Source organism: Colobus angolensis, unplaced genomic scaffold (genome assembly GCF_000951035.1).
Source record: "Colobus angolensis palliatus isolate OR3802 unplaced genomic scaffold, Cang.pa_1.0 Scaffold2, whole genome shotgun sequence".
NCBI lineage: Eukaryota > Metazoa > Chordata > Mammalia > Primates > Cercopithecidae > Colobus > Colobus angolensis.
In genome coordinates this window covers 8,722,040-8,732,094 of record NW_012115154.1, presented here as the reverse complement: position 1 = coordinate 8,732,094, position 10,055 = coordinate 8,722,040, and the positions used below count along the sequence as shown (strand labels likewise).

At 43.2% G+C, this 10,055-nt stretch overlaps 1 protein-coding gene across 2 annotated transcripts; it reads left to right on the top strand.

Moving 5' to 3' along the window:
• Positions 1-1,742: 1,742 nt before the first annotated feature.
• Positions 1,743-7,341, top strand: MKRN1 (makorin ring finger protein 1). 2 transcript variants are annotated; one of them, XM_011941288.1, is made up of 6 exons: positions 1,743-1,974; positions 2,398-2,701; positions 4,762-4,976; positions 5,728-5,838; positions 6,389-6,527; positions 6,891-7,341. In XM_011941288.1, the coding sequence occupies exons 2-6, from the start codon at positions 2,642-2,644 to the stop codon at positions 7,101-7,103; spliced, it is 738 nt and encodes a 245-aa protein (XP_011796678.1). In that variant the 5' UTR covers positions 1,743-1,974; positions 2,398-2,641; the 3' UTR covers positions 7,104-7,341. The 2 variants fall into 2 exon arrangements, with proteins under 2 accessions (XP_011796678.1, XP_011796677.1); XM_011941287.1 differs by having other exon boundaries at positions 2,475-2,701; positions 5,728-5,771; positions 6,891-7,336.
• The last annotated feature ends 2,714 nt before the right edge of the window (positions 7,342-10,055 follow it).

The following is a 10,055-nucleotide window of genomic DNA, read 5'->3' as shown; positions in this document are numbered from 1 at the left end:
GGTTTCACCATGCTGGCCAGGATGGTCTCAATCTCCTGACCTGGTGATCCACCTGCCTTGGCCTCCCAGAAGGCTGGGATTACAGGCATGAGCCACCACACCTGGCCACCTACTTCTTACTCTTAGTGTTGGGATCCTTTTATGTAACTTGCTCAATGCCCTGGGATTTCCCTCTTCATAGAGGGAGTAGATCATTGATAATGAAGGATAGCATCATAGCCACAACAGTTCAGAGGATTTTCTGCATCAGTGTTTTGTAATGATGGTGCTGTTGTTCAGTGAGGCCAGTTTTTTGTTGCTGTTTTGGGACTGTTCTTTGGGACTGTTTTGCATATTGCAGGTACCTAGTATTCTCCCAGAATGCCATTAGAACTCCCAGTCTTTGTTTCTGGACACCTGTCCGGAGCCATGAGGCCCGGAATTAGCCGACCTCTGTTGTTAATCTCCGTAAAGCGGAGAAAAGATGGCACATTTCCGGGTTCTTCATTGCAAACATTTCCCGCGCGCGCAAACTTTTCCCCGCCCAGGAAGATATGCAGCCCCCCCTCACCGCCCTGGCCCAACCTCTTCCCCTGCCAGCCTATATAAGGCATTGTACCGCCGCCATTAAATGAGACTTGATCAGGCTATTTGTCTTGTCTCCATTTCTCGTGCTTTCTTGTCCCCTCCATTCCCACTCCCCCTTCCAGGGTCCATGTCGGCTGTCCTGCAGGTCAGGACAGACACCCTCCAGGGAAAGGGGCGATATTGTCTTGGTTGACTTATTTCTTTTTTTTTAGACAGTCTCACTGTGTCGCCCAGACTAGAGTATAGTGATCTTTCTTTTTTTTTAAACAGTCTCGCTGTGTCGCCCAGACTAGAGTGTAGTGGCACAGTGTCACAACCTCCACCTTCCTCCTCAGCCTCCCAAGTAGATGGGATTACAGGCATGTGCCACCTCGCCTGGCTAAATTTTGTATTTTCCATAGAGATGGGGTTTCAGTATGTTGGCCAGGCTGGTCTCGAACTCCTGCCTTCAAGTGATCCGCCTGCCTTGGCCTCCCAAAGTGCTGGGGATTACAGGTGTGAACTACCGTGCCTGGGCTGGCTTGGCTGACTTCTTGTTTGGAGTTTTGACTTTTGGACCAACTGAAGAATCTGATACTTTAAAATACTAAAGGCCACAGAAGCAATGGGGTGGGAGTTGTAAACCAACCAGGGAAAGGGTTGTCTTCTCTCACAGAGACAGAAAAATTGATTAAACTTCCTTACACATTTATACTAGGCTGGGCAGGGCAGATCACTTGAACCCAGGAGACCAATTTAGGCAACATGGCAAAACCCCGTATTTACAAAATAAAAATTAGCTGCGTGTGGTGGTGTGTACCTGTAGTCCCGGTTACTGGGGAGGCTGAGTGAGGTGGGAGGATCACCGGAGCCCAGGGAGGTTGAGTGCAGTGAATTGTGATCATGCCACTGCACTCCAGTCTGGGTGACAGAGCGAGACCTTGTCTCAAAGAAAACGAGTTAGAAAGTGTGTAAAAATAATTTTTTTTTTGGAAATTATCTTTTAAACCAGAGAGTTGTTTTGTTTTGTTTGTTTGCCCACCACCATACCCAGCTAATTTTTGCATTTTTAGTAGAGATAGGGTTTCACCACATTGGCCAGGCTGGTCTCGAACTCCTGACCTCTGGTGAAAGTGCTGGGATTATAGGCGTGAGCCACCACACCCAGCCGACTGCTTACTTTTGAATTTTTTCTTAGATATGAACATAGCAAGCCATTGAAACAGGAAGAAGCAACTGCTACAGAGCTAACTACAAAGTCATCCCTTGCTGCTTCCTCAAGTCTCTCATCGATAGTTGGACCACTTGTTGAAATGAATACAGGCGAAGCTGAGTCAAGAAATTCAAACTTTGCAACTATAGGAGCAGGTTCAGAGGACTGGGTGAATGCTATTGAGTTTGTTCCTGGGCAACCCTACTGCGGCCGTAGTAAGTATTCTGAAGAAGAAAATAAGTGTTAGAGGGCTTGGATAGCAGTTCATCCATTTGCTTAGCTTTGACACCTTTCCCCTTTCTGATTCCATTCCTTTTTTAGTTTAATCTTAGTACAGTATTTTAATTTGGATTACCTAAGATTTACAGATAGAGTGAAGGAAACTTTGAATCCCAGTGAAATGAATTCAGAAAGTTTTGAAAAACTGAATCCTCTCTTTAATCAGTACTTTTTGAAATAAATTTCAGTTACCCAAGACGTAGATAAAGAAGCAGTGTTTTTTGTTTTGTTTTGTTTGGTTTTACAAGTCTAATCTTAGAAATACCAGCGTTAGAAAACATTCCTTTCTTTCAAGTGAAGAAATGAGTTCAGTAGACTGTTTTGGTATTTAATTGCAGTTTTATTTTCATTTTTTGAAGTTAGATTCTCAGTTCCCTTATAGTTCATGTATCTGCCTTATTGTTTGGACTTTTATCACCCTCTTACACATTTTCAGCTGCACCTTCCTGCACTGAAGCACCCCTGCAGGGCTCAGTGACCAAGGAAGAATCAGAGAAAGAGCAAACCGCCGTGGAGACAAAGAAGCAGCTGTGCCCCTATGCTGCAGTGGGAGAGTGCCGATACGGGGAGAACTGTGTGTATCTCCACGGAGATTCTTGTGACATGTGTGGGCTGCAGGTCCTGCATCCGATGGATGCTGCCCAGAGATCACAACATATCAAAGTAAGTCTTTAGGGAGTGTGTGTGTGTTATTAGGTGTGATAATCATTATTTGCCTTTTCACAGCATTGTGGGTTTATTTCAGAGAAACATTTGATGAATTGAATGGTTATCAGTGAGTAGGGAAGTTTTCCTTCCTTGGGTTTCTTGGATGCTTTATCAAGAAGCCCAGTGAACAAAATTAACTGGGCATGGAGGCGTGTGTCTGTAGTCCAGCCACTTGGGAAGCTGAGGCAAGAGGATCGCTTGAGCCCGGGAGGTTGAGGCAAAAGAAAAAAAGAGGTCATACTTCCAGAACTTCAGACTATGGACTTCTAACATTGTTTTCCTCTTTTAAAAAATAATGTTTCTGAGATTCAAGCTGAATATATTTAATCTTTTGAAAATGCACATTTCATTGGTTTTTAGAATATTTACAGAGATGTGCAACCATTGCCATTTTACAAATTTTAGGATACTTTGATCATCCTACACCCATTAGCAGTCACTCTTCGTTCCACCCTTCCTCCAGCTCTTGGCAATAGAATGTGCTTTGTCTCTGGATTGGCCTATTGTGGACATTTCATGTAAATGGAATCCTGTAATGTGGTCCTTTGTGACTGGCTTCTTTCACTTAACGTACTGCTTTCAAGGTTCTCTGTGTGGTTGTGTGTATCTGTTCTTAGTTTTGATGGCTGAATTATTGTCATTGTATGGCTAGACCACATTTGTTTTTCCATTCATGAGTTGATGGACACTTAGGTCATTTCCAGTTTTTGGCTATTATGAATAAGGCTGCTAGGAATATTGGTATATAGATTTTTTTGTGAAGATATGTTTTCAGTTCTCTTGGGTATATATACCTAGGAGTGGAATTGCTGGGTTACGTAGGAAGTGTATACTTTATGTTTTGAGAAACTGCCATACTTTTCCACAGTGGCTTTAGAATTTTACATTGCCAGCAGCAATGTATGGGAGCCAGGGTAGGTTCAGAAGACAGTGTATTACAAACTTTAAATTTATTGGAGCAAAGTTTGCTTCTAATCATTTCTGTCTCTTTTAAATTTCCATCTGTTTAAATTTGGTTGTAGAGGGTAAGGCATGTTATAAGGTAGACATAATTTGATCCGTATCTGTATGTTATAGCTATATATTGAAATAGTGGAACCTACCTCTGAATATATGAATGTTTTTCCTTTTAAAGATTTAGGAAAAGACATGTTTAGTGATGATGTGAGATTATGGATGACATTGCTTTTCTGTATTTTGTTTGTTTGTTTGTTTGAGACAGTCTTGCTTTGTCGCCCAGGCTGGAGTGTAGCAGCACAATCTCGGCTCACTGCAGCCTCCGCCTCCCTGGTTCAAGCCATTCTCCCGCCTCAGCCTCCGGAGTAGCTGGGACTACAGGCGTGCACCACCATGCCCAGCTAATTTTTGTATTTTTAGTAGAGACGGGGTTTCGCCATGTTGGCCAGGATGGTCTCGAACTCCTGACCTCGTGTGATCTACCCAACCTTGGACTTTTATAAGTTAAAATATGATGTCCACACAAAAATTGGTACATGAATGTTCTTGGCAGCATTATTTATAATAGCCCCAAAGTGGGCTAATCTAACCTAAGTGTGCATCAATCTATCAAGCTGAGTAGTTGAAAAATCTCGAAGATGTTTTTCTTTAAAGGCACAAGAGAGTTACGTGCCTGTCACCCTTATTTTCTGACAGGTTTTAACTAGGGTCTTAACCTCATGTAGAAACCAGAAATAACAAACAGTATGGAAAACTGTCGTTAATGTAGTTGAGCTCCAGGTTTGGGGCAGAGAAAATTGGGTAATTTTTCAGTTCCCAAAGTTGAGTCTTCATAGTGTGATTTTCTAGTATTGTTAAATACCACCGCAAAACAAACAAAAAACCAAAAAACACCACACCTGTGTTTACTAGTCAGCAAAGCTCATTTTCGTGTCAGCTTGGGAACATTGTTTCTTCAGTTGACTGTTTGGTTCTTTGAACTTGCATCATTAACTGTTGCTCAAGTTTTTCAGGATTCAATGACTCGATTCCACTTGTTCTCTCTCCACCTTCTCTAGTCGTGCATTGAGGCCCATGAGAAGGACATGGAGCTCTCATTTGCTGTGCAGCGCAGCAAGGACATGGTGTGTGGGATCTGCATGGAGGTGGTCTATGAGAAAGCCAACCCCAGCGAGCGCCGCTTTGGGATCCTCTCCAACTGCAACCACACCTACTGTCTCAAGTGCATTCGCAAGTGGAGGAGTGCTAAGCAATTTGAGAGCAAGATCATAAAGTGAGACTCCTCCCCAGTCTTCATTTGTGCTTTCTCTTTTGGGGAAGAATTTAGTAACTTGTGCCAACTTTCAACCAGATGGACCGCATTTAAATGCATGCATTTTATCTTGAAACTGGGATATTCTAATGGGGATTTCTTCTTTGTATTTCAGCTAGCTTCTAGGTTAGTTGGTCTGTCTATCTACTTTTATTTGAATGAGGAAACCTTGTGTATCAGTTAGTAGAATCTTCGTGCTTTTTCTGAGGAGATTGTGTTTAATGGATTATTAGCCAGTTTAGGCTCAGTGAACAAACTGATCTAGCTCTGAATGTATGTTTCCTGACGTTTTACATTTTCCACTTTCCTATTCCATTCATTAAGCTAGCCAATAATCCACCATCCTTTAAAGATTGTTCTCATAACTGAACAAAAACCACATAATCTAAACAGAGCAAAGCTACAAGAAATAAATTTATTTAAACGAAAGAAAAAGGAGTCTGTGTGAAATGTCTTCTTTTGTTTTTGTTTTCTACCTAAGTTATATTTAAAAAAAAAAGAACTGGCTAGCCATTGAGTTGGATTTATAAAGGAGGTTGTTTTGCTTGAAAGAAATGGTCAGTTGTGTGACAGTATGTGGAACCCTTTCAGGAAATGCCCACGTGCCTTTCAGTTAAGTCTTTAAGTCTGGAGGCGACACACCAGGGTGTGTCCTTGAAGAGTGGGCCTGTGAAAGGGGAATTTGCATTGCAGCCTGTTCATTGTTTCCCAGGTCCTGCCCAGAATGCCGGATCACATCTAACTTTGTCATTCCAAGTGAGTACTGGGTGGAGGAGAAAGAAGAGAAGCAGAAACTCATTCTGAAATACAAGGAGGCAATGAGGTATGAGCACTGCAGCCTTTTCTCAAGCGAAGAGCCCAACAAAGCTTGGGTTCACTTTGAAAAGAATGGTGCTGCATTATACACTCCTACCTCCTTCCTACCCTTCTTTGACTTCCCAGGAGAGTTTATTTTGTCACCCTGATAACACTTAACCCAGTACGTATCTTGCTATAACACAGTCCTTGGGGTCCATACCAAGGGACTGTGTTATAAAGAGGTCTCTATTGTTGACAAGGCCCCACGAGTGGGGTTCTGCGTTATTCTGAATCCATGTCTTAGCTGTCCTATGTTCTTGTGTGTTGGCTTTCTAGAAGATTTTCTCTCTATGGCATCTGCAGAGCTATTAACCAGCATAGACTTGAACAGAGTTACCAGTTTCTAGTTAGTGTTTCTTGCATTGGCACACACATGTTCATAAGAACACATCTTGGGGAGGGCTGTAAGCTGACATACTGGTTCTATCCCTACCTGTTTAAAGAAACCCCGGATGATAGTCAAATACAGACCTGAAATCCACTGTGAATAAGGGTTGCGATATTTTCCTTTCCAGCAACAAGGCGTGCAGGTATTTTGATGAAGGACGTGGGAGCTGCCCATTTGGAGGGAACTGTTTTTACAAGCATGCGTACCCTGATGGCCGTAGAGAGGAGCCACAGAGACAGAAAGTGGGAACATCAAGCAGATACCGGGTAACTCTCACTGTTTTCTTAAAAGAGGGGAAATTCCAAGGTATCAGTTGAGTCCTGCACATACTGGGGTAGGGGAAGGAAAAGGTTAACGCTCAGGTCTGGGAGCGAAAGTGTAGAGTATTAAAGGAGGAAACAAACCTCAGAAACCTGGGAGGGATAGGAAAGGAAAAAATGTGTGTTAAAAGTTCTAGCCTAAACGATTTCCATCAAGTAACCATAGGGGAGGAAGTGGTAAATGGAAACCCTAACTAAGAAGTCTGGTTCGTCATGCCCTCTGGTGTGCTGGACGTTTTGCCTTATAAACAACAGGATAGAAGATACTGCTCGACAGTGCCATCCCTATCATGGCCTTGTTTTTTACAGGCCCAACGAAGGAACCACTTCTGGGAACTCATTGAGGAAAGAGAGAACAGCAACCCCTTTGACAACGATGAAGAAGAGGTTGTCACCTTTGAGCTGGGCGAGATGTTGCTTATGCTTTTGGCTGCAGGTGGGGACGACGAACTAACAGACTCTGAAGATGAGTGGGACTTGTTTCATGATGAGCTGGAAGATTTTTATGACTTGGATCTATAGCAACCTTGCGTGGCGTGTGAACTGGTCTGCTGACCCCAGACAGCAGCTGTGCCCTGTGGTGGTGTGGCAGGGCCTGTGTTCTCTCCTAGGCAGGCCTCTCAACTCCAGGTGCTGTCCTAAGAATTTTTACCCAGGGCCTGTCTTCTCAACCCCTCGCCTTTCCCTGAGGAGTGTGTTGTTTTCCCTGTTGAAAAAAGTTACAAAAATAAATCTTAAAGTTAGTTTTTTGTAACACAAATTTAACTGTCAGACAGTTAGTGTAGGTGTGTTGCGTCATCTGTTTTCAACCAGATTGCGTTTATGGACTTTTCACACACTCATTTTGAGGACCCCAGGTTCAAAAGTAAAAGCAGTGGCCCTGCTTTGGGGTCCAAGAATAGGAGTGATGGGTGAAGGGACCTAAGCTGGCCAATAGCCCTCTGCCCCAGACATGGGATGTGGATCCTTGAGGTTTCTGGTGAAATCTGCACATCTGTGTTTTTTTATCTGTTCCCTACCACGTGCACTTGTTCTGTGGTTTTGGTCTCTTGTTTAATTGCACACAAGTAATACTACTGGGTAACCAGAATCAGGTGTGAGTGTGTTGAGATTTCTACTGTTTTGCATGATAGGAAAATTGAGAAAGAATACATAAAAAGATAGAGAGGCATAACATCAATGCAGAGTTGGAAGTTGACTCCCAAGGGCTGACATGGTGTGTGTGAGTGTGGGTGTGTGACAAGCTTCTCATCCCTGCATAGATGCAGTATTCTTAGCCTTAGTAGAAAAACTTGGTTTAGTGGTTTAAGCCTGTGTGACAGATAGATCTTAAAGGGCAAAGCAGTATATTGGTAGTTGTCAATATAGCAGTGCTAGCTCTGTCTATATAAATAGAGAAATGGGATTAGCCATAGAGGTTAAAACTACCTGGTTATCCCATATACTAATACACACTGGGTCTTGGATACACAGTTGTATTTAATGTTTTACGATCTAGCCTTTCCAGTACAGGCACTTTCTGAGAAACCTTTGTCCTCATTTGGGGCATTTTGTTGTCAGGTTTTTAGTGTTTGTTTTTGTGAGTATTTGCCTCATTCCACCCCTGAGCTTTCAGGTAGACAGATGTGGTTCAAAACTCTGTTCTAAGGTGTTTATTGTAGTGGAATAATGGATTTGCAGTGATAAGTCATACTTTGCCACCGAAGGGGAGGGCTTGGGAGAATCCCTGAGACTAGCTAAAGTTAAGTTGTTGGAAGAATTCCTTGACTGGAAATTTTGCCTTTGTGTTTTGTTGCTCTGTTTCCTGAAAGTAACTCGGGGATGCTCCTGGGTTGTCCATCTACTGCTTTGATTCCTTGGATCCCGCCCATTCTTTCACTTTAAGAAAAAACAAACAATTGTTGCAGAGGTCTCTGTATTTTGCAGCTGCCCTTTTGTAAGAAGCACTTTTCCCAAATAAAACAATTTAAAAAAAAAAGTTGGCTGTTCTGTGTAATGAGCTGTTTTGAAATGTGCCAATGTCAAAGAATAATGATGTTTTTCTTTCACTGACTCTTCGATTAGTCTCTTGTCAGGTAATCATGAGGATAGGTAATTTGAGAAATGTGTGAGAGAGAAAGGGGAACCTTACCTAGCTGGGGTCATCAAACAATTCTATACTTGAAAATGTTCAACATTAACACTGAGCCACCTCATCAGCAAAAGGCACCAGCAGTTTTCTGCCACCATGCACTGTGGTTGAACTTGCTTCGTGCCCTCAGATAACAGGGGAAAGTCACAACATAATTGTGTTTTGAAAGCTTACTGTTCTGCATCATTATTTTGTGAATTTTTAAGGCGTTTTCGTTATTGTGAATTTTTTGTGACAAAGAACCATTCTGCCATTCCCATGGAAGACCTTCAGGTGACCTTTTCTCCACACTTGTAAAAATAACTTCCTCGATTTTAATATTTATATTAAGAATTTATGGCCGAGCATAGTAGCTCATGCCTGTAATCCCAGCACTTTGGGAGGCTGAGGCAGGCCAATCATGAGGTCAGGAGTTCGAGACCAGCTTGGCCAACATGGTGAAACCCCATCTCTACTAAAAATACAAAAATTAGCTGGGTGTGGTGGTGCATGCCTGTAATCCCAGCAACTCAGGAGGCTGAGGCAGGAGAATCACTTGAACCTGGGAGGTGGAAGTTTCAGTGAGCCGAGATCGCACCACTGCACTTCAGCCTGGGCAATAGAGTGAGAGGGAAACTCCACTTCAAAAAAAAAAAAAAAAGAATTTATGCTATTGGGGCCAGGCGCCTGTAACCCCAGCACTTTGGGAGGTCAAGGTGGGCGGATCATGGGGTCAGGAGAGCGAGACCATCCTGGCTAACACGGCGAAACCCTGTCTCTACTAAAAATACAAAAAAATTAGCCGGGCATGGTGGTGGGCACCTGTAGTCCCAGCTTACAGGCTGGGAGGCTGAGGCAGGAGAATGGTGTGAGCCAAGATCACGCCACTGCACTCTAGCCTGGGCAAAAGAGCAAGACTCCGTCTCAAAAAAAAAAAAAAGAATTTATGCTACTGTAAAATGTTTAACCATCTAGGAATCATTTCTGAGTGTGCTTACTGTAGTCATGACAATAACTGGAGATCCACTGAGTAGTCTGTTTCTGTAAGCTTGCGGTACAGCAGGTCCCTGGGGGACTTAAGCCCACCCTCAGCTGTACTAATCAGGCTATTTGGGGGCCTGCAGAGGGGTGGGGAAGAAAGAGCCTGAGAGATGGGTTGGGAGTGCTGGAGCTAGGAGGTGGAGAGAGCCTTGAGCACTTCTGGAAAGTAGGAAGAAGCATCCTGTTTGCATATCTGAATCTGCAACAGGGAGAGAAGGGTATGGCAAGGTCCAGGGAGTGGCAATCAGTCACTTCTGGGGTGTAGAGAAGTGTATGTTTAGAGCAAGTTTTATATCTTGGAAAAGGCAGTGGAAGCTTCTGTA

What these genes read in the sequence shown, in the direction of transcription:
- MKRN1 (XM_011941287.1), top strand. Translation starts at nt 1,860, where the DNA reads ATGAATACAGGCGAAGCTGAGTCAAGAAATTCAAACTTTGCAACTATA. An exon ending in GCAACCCTACTGCGGCCGTA is followed by an intron (nt 1,975 to 2,474) that starts GTAAGTATTCTG and finishes ACACATTTTCAG; the next exon opens with CTGCACCTTCCTGCACTGAA. An exon ending in ATCTAACTTTGTCATTCCAA is followed by an intron (nt 5,772 to 6,388) that starts GTGAGTACTGGG and finishes TTTCCTTTCCAG; the next exon opens with CAACAAGGCGTGCAGGTATT.